The sequence below is a fragment of the Dendrobates tinctorius genome, unplaced genomic scaffold (assembly GCF_039654945.1).
Source record: "Dendrobates tinctorius isolate UK_male_01 unplaced genomic scaffold, ASM3965494v1 ptg000060l, whole genome shotgun sequence".
Classification (NCBI taxonomy): Eukaryota; Metazoa; Chordata; class Amphibia; order Anura; family Dendrobatidae; genus Dendrobates; species Dendrobates tinctorius.
Genome location: NW_027361728.1, coordinates 81,544,408 through 81,563,693, shown reverse-complemented (window position 1 = coordinate 81,563,693; position 19,286 = coordinate 81,544,408). Strand labels below are relative to the sequence as shown.

General features: G+C 43.7%; 1 protein-coding gene across 6 annotated transcripts in view; it reads right to left on the bottom strand.

Moving 5' to 3' along the window:
• The window catches only part of DOCK10 (dedicator of cytokinesis 10), a 387,536-nt gene that overhangs the window by 65,173 nt on the left and 303,077 nt on the right, over positions 1 to 19,286 (bottom strand). For all 6 annotated transcript variants that reach the window (XM_073579093.1, XM_073579089.1, XM_073579094.1 and 3 more), the window contains exons 39-43: positions 13,464 to 13,556; positions 5,751 to 5,875; positions 3,521 to 3,633; positions 3,260 to 3,394; positions 793 to 975 (exon numbers count right to left, since the gene is read on the bottom strand). In XM_073579093.1, coding sequence (XP_073435194.1) covers positions 793 to 975; positions 3,260 to 3,394; positions 3,521 to 3,633; positions 5,751 to 5,875; positions 13,464 to 13,556 — 649 coding nt within the window. The remainder of the gene's footprint in view (positions 1 to 792; positions 976 to 3,259; positions 3,395 to 3,520; positions 3,634 to 5,750; positions 5,876 to 13,463; positions 13,557 to 19,286) is intronic.

Here is a 19,286-nt window from a genome sequence, read left to right as displayed (position 1 = left end):
TTACCTGTCCCTACACCTCAGATAGCTTTAGACAACAGATATTTCTAATCATAGACATAGGTGTTTGACAGATAGTTCTGACTTTCTTTTATCTTATTAAACATGTTGTCTAGGCTATTCACAAAAATCTGCAGTCACTCTGTGTCTGCAGACCTGGGAATTCTCACATCGCACACAATGCGAGTTGCGAGGACTCTCCAGTCAACAACGAGTGGTCATGGGATTTGCATAAATGTCCGATCTTTCTCTCCCCTAACATCTCCCCTAACATCATATGTTGGGGGACAGTTGGAAGGAACCGGAACACATTAGATGGTGGCAAATGCCACTGAAAGTGGCTAGTTAAGTTGACTGAAATCTATTCTAAGTTGTGTGGACTGGTAGGCTGGTTCCAAGATTGTTGATGCCACCCCGAGAAATACAATAAGTAGTGAGATTTCATTAACAGCTTCTGTAATAATAACATTCAATGCTGCAATGAAAACTCAAAAAACTAAGCCAACTGAAGAGTTGACTAATGTGAAACGGCGTTTGCTCAGCATTTCAGCAGCTTCTCTTAGTTCTGTACAGATGGCAATGTGAAAAAAATCAATGAGTGCCACTGTTTATTGTCTTGAATGTGTTGTTGATGCTCATTCTATTGGAAATTGAGCCTCACTGGCACAAGAAACTCCCTGCAGAGTGGATGGTTGTACTACTCCTGTGTGAACAGTGTCAGTCTTCTGTCTATTTACTATTGACTGTACAAAATGATGTTCTATGAAGCCGTAGGTGAGCAGAGGTACACGTTACCTGGAGGTGCGACCTTACAATTGACTTTTGTTTGTTATACTCAAAATTCTTTCTCATGAAGAAATAGAGAAGAGCCGAGGCCTCATTTTGTGTCGAGCGGGAGCGATGATTGCAGCATTTCAGGACTTCATAGCAGAAAGGACCACAAAGGTCGGCTTGCCCTTGAAAGAATGCATTGGGGAACTAGGAAGAAAATACCTCAAATTATGTTAACTGGACATATTACGTTGTAGCTACAGAAAGAGAAAAAATCCCAACTAGAGAGATGAAATGTGATCAAATTCGGCTGTAATGTATTGTATACCAATTAGGTAATTGCTCAGGTTATATTATGTCCATATGAGATTTACTATTCTAGGGGTGTAGCTGGTGGGTAAGGGCAACTGGGGAATTTTCCCAGGGTGCTGGGTGCCAGGAAGAGGCATCAAGCCACTTTTCTTGGGAAGAAATACAGTGGGGAAAATAAGTATTTGATACGCTGCCGATTTTGAAAGTTTTCCCCACCTAAAAAGAATGGAGAGGTCTGTAATTCAACTTCAACCTTGGTGCTGTCATTGGACAATATTGAGTTTCAGCTCCCTCCAAAGAATCTCTATTGGCTTCAGGTCTGGAGACTGGTTAAGCAACTCCTGGACCTTTAAATGCTTCTTACGGAGCCACTCCTTAGTTGTTCTGGCTGTTTCGAGTCATTGTCATGCTGGAAGACCCAGCCACGACCCATCTTACTGCGGGAAGGAGGTTGTTGGCCAAAATCTCGAGATACATGATCTCCTCCGTCCTCCCTTCAAAAGGGTGCAGTTGTCTTGAACTCTTTATGTATGATTTTTGCCCCACCATACTTCATGGTTGCGATGGTGTTCTTGGGGTTTTACGCATCCTTCTTCTTCCTTCAAGCACATCAAGTGGAGTTGATACCAAAAAGTTCTATTTTGGTCTCATCTGACCCCATGACCTCCTCTCATGCCTCCTCTGGATAATCCAGATGGTCACTGGAAACTTCAAACGGGCCTGGACATGGGCTGGCGTGAGCAGGGGGAACCTGCGTGCGCTGCAGGATTTTATTCCATGACGGTGTGTTACTAACGGTAATGTTTGAGATTGTGGGCTCAGTTCTCTTCAGGTCACCTCCCATGTAGTTCTGGGCCAATTCCTGAGATTTCCCAGAATCATCCTTACCCCTTCGAGGTGAGATCATGCAATGGACTCCCAAACCGAGGAAGATTGCCAGTCATCTTGTGTTTCTTCTATTTTTAATAATTACACCAACAATTGTTGCCTTCTCACCAACTGCTTGCCTATTGCCTTGTGGCTATCCCAACCTTGTGCAGGCCTAAAATTTTGTCTCTAGACACCTCTTTGGTCTTGGCCATGGTGGAGATGTTAGACTGAGATTCAGTGAGTGTGTGGACAGGTTTGTTTTATACAGGTAACGAGTTAAAACAGGTACAATTAATAGAGGTAATGAGTGCAGAGTAGGAGAGCTTTCTAAAGAAAAACTAACAGGTCTGTGAGAGCCAGAATTCTGGCTGGTTGGTAGGTGATCAAATGCTTATTATTTCATGCGATAAAATGCAATTTAATTATTTAAAAATCATATAACATGATTTTCTGTGAAGTGTACTTACAATAAAAATTACAGACCTCTCCATTCTTTGTAGTTGGGTATACTTGCAAAATCGGCAGGGTATCAAATACTCATTTTCCCCACTGTAAGTAGAGAATTGAATTGAGATCTGCTCTCTAGACCGTGAGTCCTGCAACACTTCTGGATTAATAAAATTCTTCAAGTAAATTCACACAAATGTGTATGATATGTTCTGTACATTTAGATGATCTTAATATTTAGTACATAGCATATACAGTATATTTGTGCTTCATTTATTTCAAGGTTTGTAGAACCTTTAAGCAATAAAATGAAATAAATGATCTGCTGATTATTTCATGTGATTAGGCTCATCTCATCAAAACATCGTCTCGTAGTCAGACCAATGTTACTCTATGGGCAGTGCACATATCCAATTGTCTATAGAAAGATATAGTCGCTGTATGTCTGAGTTTGATACGACATATGGATGGCAGTCACCAACGCAAGTCTATGAATTTCAAGGAAATCATCAGACTGCATATGTATAACACCTGACTGCAGTCCAATTTCCACAGTCTCACAAAATGGAGAAGATGTAGAATTTTTTCTCCATCGTCTTCTCCTTGATAGAATTGGATCCACAATATTCTGACACTTATCAAAATCTGATCAGAGTTTGATTAGAGCGTCATGTGCATAATCGTTCCGACTCTCTCGGATGACAGAATCTATGGCCGTCTGCACAAGCCCTAATACATAGAAGTCAATGAAATAGCAGCATGAAAGCTCAAATCACTTCCAACCAAACTGATTAAATTAGCTAATAGATATAAATGTGATGCAGATTTCAGACATTTTTTGACAAATAATCTGATTTTGTACCTTGCTTATGAACATCCTTAGTGCAGCAAATACATGGCGGAGGGCCGCCACTGACTGGTTGATTTGCAGGAAGAGGAGATGGGTGTCAAACACTTTCTTCATTAGCACACTCTGGCTATCAGAGAGGTATAACTTCTAGGAAAAGGAGATCGATGACAAACCATTTACACCTGGACTACAATGATAACATCCAATGGAGCCGGTTTACTTCCGGGAACATTACTTAGTTCACAGCTCAGCTGCTGGCTGCGGTTTACCTACCTGGTGACTTTGGTTAAAGAGGCAAAGTAGGTCCAGTACAGTAAGACAGACCTCAGTGGCAACGTTGGCATCTGAATCAATGTGGTGCACAATGTCAGTTTCATTAGAATTACCTGTAACACAATAATAACATGCTACAGTATATGAATGTGACATTATAATATATGTACTGATATCATTTGGTGAAACATTGTCTCTTTAGATGAACCTTTATACATAATAATAAACATAATATAATGTTGTACTTAATACATATGTGAATAGAAGAAAAATATATATGAAAGCTGAAAAAATGAGTGTTCGAAAACCTGACTTGCTCAAAAATATTTGTCTGTTTTGCATTGCATTACTCCATGGCAAATATGTTCATGTTTATTGCTTCTGGAGTAAAGTACATATAATTTTTGCTTGTAGACCAACTTGTTGATTCCTGCCTTCTCTGGGGGCATGCACTTTCACCTCTATCAGTCTCAGACACTGCCGAGCTGTGATTGGCAGCATCTGCGATTAAAGGTTGAAAGTACACATCCTCACAGAAGACTGAAGAATCGTCCAGTTGGTCTGCAAGCAGAGATTTCTCTTACCGCACTCCAAAAGCAACACAAATGGATAATTGTCACGGTGTGACTTGACCCCAACAGGTGGTCAGTCAACGGACGGCACAACTCACACACAACGGGATGGAAAAAGCGAAAGGAAGGCCCTAGCGATAGGGAATGAGGCATGGTCACCACCTGAGCTCAGCCTGAGCCTGTCCCTGCACTCCCCCAACACCCTATGCAGGTCCTTCCCCCTGTTGCCATCAGGAACCTAATCCCTAGTGTCACCTGTCTCTGCCCTGGCTACTGCACGGGCCGGCAAGGAGCACTAGCCTTTGCCACTGCAGATAATACACACAGGGGAAAGTGACAAACACCAAAAGGGACTAGGAGAAAAAACACAACACTTAGCTTATATGCACCGCTGCAAAGCTCCACACCGCAGATATCAACAGCAACAGGACTCTTAACACCAAAATGTGGCAGGCACCAGAGAGCTGCTTCTGCTAGGCTGGTTTCCAGAAAAGATCTGTATAACCAACAGTCAGCTGATGCATCAGGTAACTCTATAAAGGATGGTGGGAGTGATCACCACCTACATCAGCTGACCCAGCAGCACTGCAGTAACACCAAGTTGCCAACAGGGAAAAAATGACATTAACCCACACTGGCCTGAAATGAAAAAAGTTTAAACTGAGTGGAACCAGAGCTGCCACAAATCCAAAAATGGCTTGTGACAATATCTCTGCAATGGAGTGATGCAGCGCAAAGAAGGAAAAAAACCAGCAGAATCAGGGGAGCTCAGGGATCTTTATAAGGTACTTAAAGAAGAGATTGTCCCATGAACAAAGTACATTTTAATCAATGGATCTTTGAATAATAATAAGTTCCACAATTGGATGTGTTAAAAAAATGTTCCTGTGCAGAGATAATCTTATAAATGTGCCCCTGCTGGGTACTGTATAATGGATGTATCTGACCGTATTGGGACATGGTCTACCACATCTCCAGGGAAGGGGAGGAAGCAAAAGAGTAAACACAAGGGACAGCATGGAATTGAAGCTGATTCTTTCTGTGAAGTAAAACCTGTTTTTAAATGTGTTGTACCTCGCAGAAAAAAAATCATCTGTTATCCCCTGTTGTAATGTCTGTATACTCTTTTGCATCCTGCCCTGGACAGCAGATTTGGTATATTCGACCATGTTCCTGCACAGTCAGACACGGCCATTACACAGTACACAGCAGGGGCACATTTATACGATTATCCCAGCACAGGAACAATTTTATTTGACACATCCAATTGTGAAACCTTTTATTATTCCAAGTTGTATTGATTAAATGTACTTTGTGGAAAACTCCTTTAATTTTTTTGAGCAAGTGACTGGTCCTAATTAAAGTTGGAGTAAGGGCTATTTCACACAACATAGTAGAAACATTTTCTCATCTATATATTGGCAGAAAGGTTTGGTCCAACAGTGCACACAAAACTAACAGCCTCATAAATGACTAATGCTGTTAGTTTGAGTTGAGGGATCAGCAGTTCGGTCAATATATGTACTAGGCAATTATGTAAATTAATCGTAAGGGGTACGCACCATTTACTAGGATGAATGAGCTGGTGAAACATTAGTGCAGATGGAATTGAAAGATAAAGATCTGTGGTAATATTTCACAATGTATTATTTACTTACTAGGTATGGAACTTGTCAGTTCTATAATCTGTAGTAGTTTGGGATTGGAAAGTGCATTTTTGCCTCGAATTATAGGAAGAGTTTGAGATCTTGGGTGTTTATGGCTGTCATGTGCAGATTGCATCCTACAAAAAATAACACAGTGTACTTTACAATAGTAATAGCTCTTTCACAAAACAATCTTTTTGGTAGTGCAATTTGATATTTATAAGAGCTCCATTGCAACCAGTGTGTCATATTATATGCCCTTCTTTAATCTGTGCCGGAGATCAAAACTGTCAAAGCAAGTTATTAACCATGTGAAAAACTCATATAACACATGAATGTTATCTGTATTCATATTTTATTGTTTAATGGGCAGGAAGGGGTGGTCCGAAGTCCAGAGTTGTCCTCCTAAATCCCTATCTATTTAATTCCATTATCTAAACTATTTCCTAATATACTTTAATTAAAATCCCCCATCCTTCCTTCATTACACTTTCTAGCAGCTTTTCTATTTTTTTCTCACTTCCTTTTTGATGACGCTTCGTTTGAGAATCCCAGTGCAACGGTCACTGCCACAGCACCTGCCCCCTTCGTGTAAAACACGTCATCAGTGATGCACGTTTCAGCGGCTGGGCTAGTCCCTGATCTGTCACTGTGTGATGTGTACACTGACAGTGAGCTCTCACCAGCTCAGATCAGCAGTATGTCCGAATACCTGGCGTGCAGAGACCAATGATGGTCTCGATGAATCGGGGCCATTGCGCCAATTATACCTGAAGGTGAATGGGGGTTTAAAAAATCAAATACAGAATTGCTGAGATTTGTTGCTCATTTTGCCTCTCAAAGAGTTAATAAAATGTGATTAAAAAGTTGCATGTATCACAAAATGGTGCCAATGAAAACTACAGCTAGTTAAGCAAAACATAAGCCGTATATCACAGTTCTCCTGAAGGAAAATTGTAAAACTTATGGCTCTCAGAACATTGCAATATCATGGAATCCAATAATAAAAAAAAGTTAAAAAAAAGAATGGCTTGTCATTAAAAGCAAAACTTGCTGGGACACCAAGGCGTTAAATGAGACATCTAGGCGGTGTTGGTAACCCAATAAATACCCAATAAATCATTGTAAATGTAGATAAAACTGAAAATCAGAGTAATCTAAGTGGAAACTGCTGCTGTGCCCCCACGACATCCACCCTAATGCCACAACATCTGTAAAGAATCAATGTGCTCCTGATACAGTATGGATCCTGCACTTTATCCATGTCGCGGACAGAGGCAGACATGACAGCGCCAGCTGGTGTCTGCTACTGTGCTCCCCATTCCGGCACCATGGGCCAATGCAGACACTGCAGCTGTGCAGAGAAGTGTTTGCTTTTCTTGGACACAATACACCAGGGTCCCACTGTAGAAGACTCTCTGTCTCGGTTCCAGGAGTTTAGTTTCCAGTTTGGGAATGAGATCCTACAAGCAGGTGTTCAGAGGCAGATTTGTGGGAATGGCCAGACACTGCTGTGGATGGGATTTCTCATGGACTGTATTATTTTAACCACTTCTTCACAGATTTCTCACTCTATCATTCCGTTTTATCTGTTCTTTTCCAGTTTTACAGGTCTAATCAATTTTACAATATATTGTAGGTCACAAAACTTTACCTGAACCATAAAGAAAGACCCCATTAAACAATGAAATGTATGATGTATATATGGCGATAACATGAGAAGACATTACAGTAAATAAAGCTGTCGTTAAAAAAATTGAGACGGACACAAATTTCTTCACACAGTTTGTTGATTCATTTTTTTCAATCTTTTAGTCAGATGTTTCCATGGTTACTGAAGTTCAATTATAAGCTATTCACTTTTTTTTTTACACTATTACTGAGAAATAAATTAAGTTTATGTACATACGTATTTAGTGCATTCACCGTCATTTTTCAAAATTTCTGCAATTCGCATGACATGCATTTTCCAGATGTCCCAAACATTTCCCCAACCCTTCTGATGAAGAATGTGGTGCGAAACACACATCAGGCGGCCAGTCACCTTAATTTCCCCATTCCTTGGATGGTATTGTGCATGTGATTATTTTATATATTCTTATTTTACTTTATGGCGTGGTTTTCCCGGGGAATGACACCAGATATGACATATGTATATTTATTATCAGCATATTGATTGTTTCATAATGAAAGAAATGTTCTATAATACCGACAGACAGTTTGCACTCTGCACTTTATAGGATACTAGCTGAAGAGCCCGGCGTTTGCTGGGCATAGTAACCAACTGTGGTTAGTTATAACAAATTATAATGATTATATAGCACATAAAAACATTTCACATCATATATTCAACACTACAGATTTGCAACACAAATTAACTAAACGATTACCCAGGTATTGATAGTATTTTATTTTCAACTCATTCACGAGCCTTTTGATAAATAACATGTGTATCTGTGTATCTAACCCTATCCTGTGTGATAATGTCTGCTGAGCTGTGTACCTAATCCTCTCCTGATACTTTCTGCTGAGCTGTGTACCTAATCCTCTCCTGTGTGATACTTTCTGCTGAGCTGTGTATCTAATCCTATCGTGTGTGATACTGACTGCTGAGCAGTGTGTCTAATCCTATCCTGTGTGATACTGACTGCTGAGCAGTGTATCTAATCCTATCCTGTGATACTGTCTGCTGAGCCGTGTATCTAACCCAATCCTGTGTGATACTGACTGCTGAGCTGTGTCTAATCCTCTCCTGTGTGATACTAACTGCTGAGCTGTGTATCTAATCCTATCCTGTGTGATACTGACTGCTGAGCAGTGTATCTAATCCTATCCTGTGATACCGTCTGCAGAGCCGTATATCTAATCCTATTCTGTGTGATACTGTCTGCCGAACCGTGTATCTAATACTGTTCTGTGTGATACTGTGTGCTGAGCTGTGTATCTAATCCTATCCTGTGTGATACTGTCTGCGGAGCTGTGTATCTATTCCTATCCTGTGTGATATTGACTGCTGAGCTGTGTATCTAATCCTATCCTGTGTGATACTGACTGCTGAGCTGTGTATCTAATCCTATCCTGTGTGATACTGACTGCTGAGCCATGTGTCTAATCCTCTCCTGTGTGGTACTGACTGCTGAGCCGTGTATCTAATCCTATCCTGTTTGATACTGGGCTCCCCTTGCAGTCTGTGACAGAGGGTGGTCTGTGTTGGCTCGGTAATAAATTGTTATGATGAGTCACCGAAGGAGGAAAAAAACAAAATACTAGCTAAGTCCAGAAAAAAAACAGAGAGGTTGGCAGCTATCGGATTGCAGACCCCTGAACCTATCCACAACAACTAGCAGTAGCCGTGGGGGGTTCCTACGGTGCCCTAGACCCTACGATCACAGCCGAAGAACTACATAGCCTAAAGACAGAAAGGGGAAAAACTAAACTGCCCCAGAGCAGACCCCAAAGCAATAGGCAGCCCCCAACATATAATGACGGTGAAGCAAGATGAAAACACTAACACAGATAGAAAGATAGGTTGAGCAAATGATGGGGCCCAAGCTAACTAAATAGGACAGGATAGGAAAGCTGCTGTCTGCCATCCGCAAAAACCCTATCTAAAATGTGCCAACCGACTGATAGGAAAAACAGGCCCTGAAGTCGCTAGGCTTCAAAAGACTATATCAGCACTCAGGTATATTCTGAAGACAGAGCAAAAGATCAACAGATCAGAGACAAAAATGGAATTCAGCTCACCCCCGGCCGGGGATGGCAGAACTCCCAAAAAACAAGGCAAAACAAAAACAAAACTGAAGTGTACAAAGCAGAGCAGAAAAACTTAGCTTTGAGATGCAGGAATCAGACTGGCCTCCAAGAATCCAGCAGGATCACCAGCAAGGCAGAAGGGCGTCGGCTGCCTTATATCCAGTCCTCAATTCCAGCCACCTAGTCATCATCTAGCTGCCCAGGTGTTTAGTAATCTGCCTCAATACCTTCCTTCACCAGAGGAGGGAGTTCATCAGACCTCAATGGTGAAGGGAAAAATGAACTCACAACATAAATTGTGTTATTTCCAGCTTTACAGAAGGATGATAACACCAAAGAAATGATAAGAATAATAGGCAAAATTGTTTGGTGAATTGGAACGCGAGGGGTTAAAATTTCGCCTAACAACATAGCCTATGATGCTCTCGGGGTCCAGACATGTGACTGTGCAACATTTTGTGGCTGTAGCTGCGACGGTGCACACGTCGGGAGTGTGGTGAAATACACGGTGACATACACGTCACCGCTATTCCCGCGCAGGCATAGTAACGACGCGGCTGTTACTGCGCCTGCGTGGGAATAGCGGAGACGTGCATGTCACTTGCGCAGGTGCAAATGACACTGCTGCGGTGGCTTATGGGATTCAGGGACAGCGGCCGGAAGTCCCAACTGGGGATTATATACATATAGGTATATATATATATATATATATATGTATATTACTGTATTTATTTATATTTTCACTTACATGGTACCATACCGTGGGGTTTCAAGCTGCTCCACAACTTTCCTCTTTTTTTTTCCTGTTTCTTTATGTTGTGTGGGTCCTTTGTATTGTATTTTAAAGCATATTTTTGTTGTTAATTGTCTAATAACATGAGTTTTTTTAAACTACTCAACAATCGTAGCAATGCTTTTCCGATAGGTTATTTTTTTGATGTTCCAAACATTCTGAAGGGGCTTAATCAGGTAAGGCCTGTTTGACACTTCAGTTTTTTCGTGTCAGTTAAAATCCGCCAAAATGGCGGAAAGCGGATCCGTTGCTAACAGATGTGAACGGATGCCACCGGACCGTTTTTTTGACGGATCCAATGAATGAAGAATTTTAAAGGAACCACAGCCTGGGGAAGAGAGAGGGGCAGAGAGAGAGGAAGAGAGAGAGAGAGAGAGGAAGAGAGAGAGAGAGAGGAAGAGAGAGAGAGAGAGGAAGAGAGAGAGAGAGAGGAAGAGAGAGAAAGAGAGGAAGAGAGAGAAAGAGAGGAAGAGAGAGAAAGAGAGAGCGAGAGAGGAAGAGAGAGAGAGAGGAAGAGAGAAAGAGAGAGGAAGAGAGAAAGAGAGAGGAAGAGAGAGAGAGAGAAAGAGAGAGAGAGAGAGAGAGAGAGAGAGAGAGAGAGAGAGAGAGGAAGAGAGAGAGAGAAAGAGAGAGAGAGGAAGAGAGAGAGAGAAAGAGAGAGAATTTTTCCAGCCGCCAGAACAGACTTTAGTGTTAAATTTCCGGCTGACTGAAGTTTTTCGGGCATGCGCAGTGTGAAGTGCAGATCCTGCCGGCCGAAAAAACGTTACATGCTCCGTTCGGGCATGTCGGCGGACGGCAAAATTTTGGCGGATCCGCAAAAAAACGGATCCAAAGGATGGCCATCCGTCAAGATCCGCCGGTAATGCAACTCAATGGGAACAAAAACGGATCCACCAAACAAAATGGCGGATCCGTTTTTTTTGCAAAACGGCGGATCTTGACTGATGGACAAAAACTGAAGTGTGAAACAGGCCTAAAATAACTATAGGAAGCATAGGAACTGGACTGCAGGGGACTTGGATAAAGTTATCTTTTCTGATGGAACTACCTTCAGACTGTTTGGGATATCTGGAAGAATGATTGTCCAAAAAAGAAAAGTTGGTGGACAAACAAAAACTCATAAATTGTAATAAACTACAAGCACTGAATAGACAAGGATTGGTATGCTCCTTACTTGAGAATTCCGAGCATGCTCGGGTGTTCTTCGAGTAGTTTGGGCGTGCTCGGAGATTTAGTTTGTGTCGCCGCAGCTGCATGATTTGTGGCTGCTAGGCAGCCTGAATACATGTGGGGGTTTCCTAACACAGGGTTCCCCAACTCCAGTCCTCAAGGCCCACCAACAGGTCATGTTTTCAGGATTCCCCTTCTATTGTACAAGTAAAGCAATTATCACCTGTGCAATACTAAGGAAATCCTGAAAACATGACCTGTTGGTGGGCCATGAGGACTGGAGTTGGGGAACCCTGTCCTAACAAACAGGCAATCCCCACATGTATTCAGGCTATCAGCCGCAAATCATGCAGCTGCGGACACACAAACTAAATCTCGGAGCACTCCCAAACTGCTCGGAGAACACCTGAGCATGTTCGGAATTCTCGAGTAACAAGCATATTCGCTCATGATTAGTTGCCATCCGTCTGATTTCCAGCTGCCAGAGTGAAGGACAGGAGATATTAAAAGGGTTTGCCCACTAACAAACTTTATTTTAATCAACAGATCTTGGTACCGGGTCATGGTCTGATCATACCACATCTCCTGGGCATGGGGTAAAGCAAAAGAGTATACAGACAGGACAGCAGGGGACCACAGGTGATTCTTTCTGTGAGGTAAAACATTTCTGTTTAAAAACATGTTTTGTCTCACAGAAAGAAACAGCAGTGTTCCCATGCTGTCCTCTCTGTATACTCTTTTGCTTCACCCCATGCCCATGAGATGTGGTATAATTATATCATGTTCGGTCAGACACTACCGTTACACAGTACACAGCAGGGAGGGGCATATTTATAAGATTATCTCAGCATCCAATTGTGGAACTTATTTTGATTCAAAGATGAATGAATTAAATCGTAATTTGTTCCTGGGACAACCTCTTTCAGACTTTGTATCAGTCTTATGTTTATATTGAGTCATTCATCACATCTTATATATAACAGTGGATGCGTCCTACTATCCGGAACCGGGATGTGCGGCGCCTGCGCAGTGGGGCACTGGAGTCAGCATGTGCACATACTGCACTGCAGCCCCATTTTACTGAAGACACTACATATGGGAATTTATAGACACAGTGTCTTCAAGAAAATGGCGCTGGATACTGTGGATACACATGCATTGACTCCGGCACCATTTTAATGAAGAATTGTACTACAAGTCAACATAGCAGTGCACACACACCAGCCCTTGCCATTATCCCTATGGCTGGCACGTTCACACTGCTAAGTTGACATTCTAGCACATTACTTCATTAAAATGGCTCCAGAGTCAACATGTGCGCATACCACAATCTCCGGTGCAGTTTTATTGAAGACACTGTATTTGCAAATTCGCAGACATTGTGTCTTCACAAAAAAGGAGCTGGATAGTGAGGAATGCACACAGGCTGACTCCGACACCATTTTCTTGAAGAATTCTACTACAACGTCAACATAACAGTGCGCACGTGCTGGCCATCGCCATTATGTCTTCAGCGCCATTTTATTGAAGTGTAACATCTAACCTAGAAAGTTCAGGAGGTGTGAAAAAATAAAAGGGAGGAAAGCAGCTATTGGAGGAAGACATACATAAGACCCCACCCACAAACTCCCACGCCAACACACCAATGTAAAGAAATAACGCAGACTTTAAAAAGAAAAAGTGGTTTACACATGCTGATTCCGGTGCCATTTTATTGAAGAATTCTACTACAACATCAACATAGCAGTGCACATGCACCGGCCATCGCCATTATCACTATGGCCGGCACGTGCACACTGCTATGCTGACGTTGTAGTACGCTACTTCAATAAAATGGCGCCGGAGTCAGCTCATGCGTATGCTCCGATCTCTGGTGCCATTTTATTGAAGACACTGTATAAATGAACAAATAAAAATGCTCACCACATGGGTGTAAAACGAGTTCAATAGCTAGTATTTATACATTTGGCATGTAATGAACATTAGTAGGGTGAAGGGCATACCATTGTGGCAGAAGACCGACTTGTGAAGATGAGCCTTTCAAGGTGCCATTGTTCAGTGTAGCTTGGGCAAGTTTGAAAGCAGCAGTTATTTTCCTGTTTGGATAAAATTTCATTAAAATTAATCATCATTTGTGTTTGGCATCAGCATAAAAATAAATTGAAAGTGGTATTCAAGATAACACAAGTTAACATCTATCCACAAAATCGATTACTTAAATTGATGGGGGACAGACCGATGAGACTCTCACCGAACACCAGAATGGAGGACTTGTGTCCCCTGCATGTTTACGACAACTCCTTTCCAATGGAGGACAAAAGTCCCTGTCTTAAGGCTCCTATACACATTAGACTAGCATTAACCGAACCTGCCAAAATCGAAAGGCTCAGCCGACAGTCTAATGTGTATGGAGGCTTCCTCTCCCATGACAGATGGTGTTAGGGAAGATAAGGATCTGGCATGTCTGATTTCAGACTGCCATTTCTTTAATACTTGGCTGTCAGTTGCTCTCTCATAGAGAACACAGTAGCACTGGGCAGAGCGCGCGCGTGCTCCTGAGTATGGAGGAGTCAGGAGAGATAGCTGAGCAATGATCAACCGAACCATCGATCGGCCATCATCTATCTATTGTGTATAGTGGCTAGACCTCCACCGATCTACAGTGCTAGTTATCACTTATCCTGCAGATAGTTGGCGACTATTAGTAACTGGAATATTGTTTCATCAATTGCGGTGAATTAAAAAAAAATCATTAATTTATTCATTTTACTTATTTATATAGCACCACTAATTCCACAGCGCTTTTCAGACATTATTATTGGCACTGTCCCCGATGGGGCTCACAATCTAAATTCCCTATCAGTATGTCTTTGAAGTGTGGGAGGAAACCGGAGTACCCGGAGGAACCCCACGCAAACACTGGGAGAACATACAAACTCCTTGCAGATGTTGTCCTTGGTGGGATTTGAACCCAGGACCACAGTGCTGCAAGGCTGCAGTGCTAACCACTGAGCCACCCATAATACTTCATTAGGTACACTGGTTAAGATAATTAATTTTAAATTACTCTATTAGTTTCTAATTTGTAACCTTCATCGACTAGCTTGGTTGGGGAACAGTTGCAAAAAATGCCTCTACGGTGAATCCTTTACTTTTGTTTAGTTACAGTCAGCATATTTTTTCAGGAGGAAGCAAATAGTTCTACATTTCTCCTATAGTGGTGCTCTAGATAGAGCAACGCAATACTTTAATGTCTGTACAGTAAGGCTCAATTACATTTTTCTTTTATTTAACTAGATCCAAAATTGCAATGAAAGTTGGTTCCTGTGATCCAGTGAGGAATTACTAACCTACTAGTTGTCATATTTCCTGTTTACCTTGATAATGGTTTCATTATAGACTAGTTCATTGCTTCTAATACAGGGGTGGGAAACCTCAGGCCCGTGGGCTGTTTACGACCCTTGATGACCTTTTATCAAACTCCAATGCAGATTCCCAGGACCGCAGTGCTTGCGCCGGTGGCTGTATTTTGATGGCCGCCATCCCTTTAATTTCCTTTTGCTTTGTGAGCATGCGCATGCAGCGTTCAGTACTGAACACTGAGGTGTGTGCAATGAAAGATTATGTCCTGGCATTAGTGTTAGCATTAACACGTATTTTGTGGGTGTAGTTAGCGCACAATTTGTACGGCCTCCCAAAGGATGGTATAAATATCCAAATGGCCCTTGGCAGAAAAAAGATTCCCCACCCCTAATCTAATACAACGAGGAGAGCTGTATAGAGTGGAGTCAACTAGAGCAAAATCTCAGGTTTACTATGTAGTTTACGACTTTAGTAATCATCAATCTCAAAGAAATAACATGCAGTGCAGACATTTCTGTGATTGCACAGTTTATGTGAATGAGGCTTATGGTATAGTATTCTAGGAACTAGGTGCAGAAATAATCCCAATCACATGTATAGAACAGACTTTCAGTCACCCAAAAATTTGTGACAAACCTGCCGCCTGTGGATGTTCCCATATTGTTAATTCTGAATTTCACTTTCTAGTCACACATCTAAATATTCTACAGTGGCATGTAAAAAGTATGGGCACCCCTATAAAGTTACTGTCATTGTGAATAGTTAAGTTGAAGATGAAATTATCTCTAAAAGGCCTAACGTTAAAGATGATGCATTTACTTCGTATTTTAGACACATAATTTGTTTTAATCTTTTTAATTTTAAAAATTACAAAAAGGAAAATGCGCCAATGCAACATTTTGGGAACCCTGCATTGTTAGTACCTAATAGCACCCCCTTTTGAAAGTTCCACAGCTTGTAAATGCTTTTTTTAGCCAGCCAGGAGTCTGTTACTTTCAAAGATGGTGAACATGATTCGTGGACCCACTGTGCCACAGACCGAGCCTACCCTGGAGGGCGGAACTAAGAAGCTACCTTGGTGTTCACTGCAACCTATAGTGGTGAGGTCAGACTTGTGCAGAAGGTAGATGCGGCAGTAGCAGCAGACCCCACGGGTCTAAGACGCAAATCCAGACTTCTAGACAGGACAGGACGGTCACTTGGGACTAGTTCAGACACACAGGTCTCGGGTGACTGTTCAGGAACTGCCGATGTGACCCCGGGGTACAGATACAGATACAGGGAACAAGGGCACCCTATACTGGACTGGACACAGGAATAGCATTTATGGACTAGGGACGGTGACCTGGCAGCATATAGCTGCACACACCAACACACCTAACACTAAATTATAGTGGTTGCTCAGGCATCTTCCTATTGGATAGGGTGCCTTTTGTACAAGATGTCTCCCAGCTATTGGCTGGGAAACACCTTACAGGTGATTACTGTCAGCTGTGGGCATTTTAACATGTGTGCGCTGCCCCTTTAAGAGTAGGGGAGCATGCACGTGCGCGTACTAGGCGTGCCGCTGAGAACTATGGCCCACACACAGACCAGAAAGCAGGAGCATACCAGGATGGTGAGTAAGCAGCTATCCCTGCATGGAGGGAGATGGAGACACCATGAATGGGAGCCAGCAGAAGCACTACACTTTCAATTCTTGTTTGAGGGATTTTCATCTATTCTCCTTGGAAAATTCTTCCAGATCTGTGAGATTCCTGGGTCGTCTTGCATGCACTGCTATTTTAAGGTCTAGCCACAGATTTTGAAAGATGTTCAGATGAGGGGACTGTTAGGGCCATTGTAAAACCTTCAGCTTGCACCTTTTGAAGTAGTCGATTGTGGATGTTGATGTGTGTTTAGGATCATTATCCACTTGTAGAAGCCATCCTCTTTTCGACTTCAGCTTTTTTTACAGTTGGTGTTATGTTTGCATCAAGAATTTGTAGAAATTTTATTGAATTCATTCTTCTTTTTTACCTGTGAAATGTTCCTTGTGCCATTGACTGCAACACAATCCCAAAGCATGATTGATCCACCCCCATGCTTAATGGTAAGCGAAATGTTCTTTTCCTGAAATTCTGTGCCTTTTTTTCTCCACACATACCTTTGATTATTGTGACCAAAGAGCTCTACTTTAACCTCATCGGTCCACGGGACTTGTTTCCAAAATGCATCAGACTTGTTTAGATGTTTTTGCATACTGCTGACATTGAATTGTATGTTGAGGATGCAGATGTATTCTTCTTATGACTAGTCCATGAAGGCCATATTTCTGCAGGTGTTTCTGAACAGTAGAACATTGTACTACAACTCCAGAGTTTGCTGAATATTTCTGAAGGTCTTTTGCAGTCAAGTGGGTGTTCTGATTTGCCTCTCTAGCAATCCTACGAACAGCTCTCACTGAAATTTTGCTTGGTCTTCCAGACCTTATCTTGACATCCACTGTTCCTGCCATTTACATTTCAAACTGAGGAAAGGGCAACTTGAAAACACTTTGCTATCTTCTTATGGCCTTTTCCCGCTTTGTGGAACTCCACATTTTCATTTTCAGAGTGCTAGGTGTCACGCCGTCGCTCTCCTCACTCGCTCCTGCTGTGCCACCGCCTCCTGTACCCCGTCTGACTCACCGGCCTGCAGCGTCCCGGCACGTCCCCGTCTCTGCTCCTGCTCCCATGACTGCGCATGCCACCTTCCGGTCGCGCGCTCCCCGCGCCCGGGCACTTCCTCCTCTTTGAGCCGGTCCCTCCTCCTGGCCCTCACTATGGTCAGGAGGACCCTGACCCGAGGGCTCCTCCCCACTCTGCTATATCAGGCCGTCGCTCCCTAGTGACGTTGCCTGATTGTCACTTGCATTCCCTAGTGATTCTGGCCCCACTCCTGCTGGCGGTCGCCGCTGCGTCCTCCGCTGCGCTCTTCGTGTCGGGTCCTTCCATTCTTGTTACCTGTGCCCTCCTGTCTTCCAGTTTTCCTGACGTTCTACCCTGGTCCAGCCTCCTGTGTTCCCGACGTTCTACCCCGGTCCAACCACATGTGTTACTGACGTTCTACCCCGGTCCAACCACCTGTGTTCCTGACGTTCTACCCTGGTCCAGTCTCCTGTGTTCCTGACGTTCTACCCCGGTCCAGCCACCTGTGTTCCTGACGTTCTACCCTGGTCCAGCCACCTGTGTTCCTGACGTTCTACCCTGGTCCAGTCTCCTGTGTTCCAGTCGTTCTCCTCGGGTCCAGTCCTCCGGCTTCTCTGGCTTCCACCTGTTTGATCTCCCCCGTCTGGTCTGGGTACCAGCTGCCGCGGTAATAGTCTTCCCTGGGCCTGCCCCTAACGCTCCCTGTATAGGGGGTGGTTCCACCTGGCCCGCTCGCCCAGGGAGGGTTCGTTGCCGTGGTCCAGTGGGTTCACCCTCGGGGATCCTAGCAGTACAATCAGGCCATGAATCCCGCTGGTACTCCAACAACCACCCAGAAGGAACTGGCGACTCTATGAGACAACCAGGCTCAGATCATGACTTTCCTAAAATCTATGGAGTCCCGGCTATCGTCACTGCAGCCTTCAGATCCCGGAAACGCATCCCAGCTGGCTAGTCTCCAGCAGGAGCTTGCCCAGCAACGTGATACTCAGGGCCATATTTTGAATTATATGGCTTCTGTGGATAATCGACTCCTCTCTCTCCAGTCTGCCGCAGCTGCCCCTGTTCAGGCGCCGCTTCCACATCCACCGCCCCGTTTAGCTAAGCCTCCGCGGTATGGCGGAGATCCCCGATTGTGCAGGGGGTTCCTTAATCAGTGCCAATTGCATTTTGAATTGCTACCTCAGCAATATCCTTCGGACCGGGCCAAGGTGGCCTTTATAGTATCCCACTTGGAGGGCGAGGCATTGGCCTGGGTGAACCCTCTCTGGGAGCGAGACGATCCGGTGGTCTCCCAGCTTTCCACGTTCCTCGAGACTTTTCGCAAGGTTTTTGACGAACCGGGACGCCTGGCCTCAACCACGGAGTCCCTATTCAATCTCTGCCAGGGTACTCTCTCCGTGGGTCAATATGCCATTCAGTTTCGCACCCTGGCCTCCGAGCTCGGGTGGAACAACGAGGCTTTGGTGGGGGCATTTTGGCGGGGTTTGTCTGCTCGTATCAAGGACGAGCTGGCGGGTCGGGACACTCCCACATCCCTAGAGGATCTCATTTCCCTGGTGACTCGCATTGACTTGCGCTTCCAGGAGCGCTCCAGCGAGTCCGCCAGAGAGAGAAGACTTCCCCGGTCCCTTCTAGCCACACGCAGTCCTTCCGGCTCACGATTTGGCTCCTCCTCCGCTGCCCCAGCCCCGGAACCTATGCAGGTAGATCGCCTTAAACCGGCAGAGCAGCGCCGCCAGGAGAGGTTCGATAAGGGTCTCTGCCTGTACTGCGGCAGTTCCTCCCATCTTC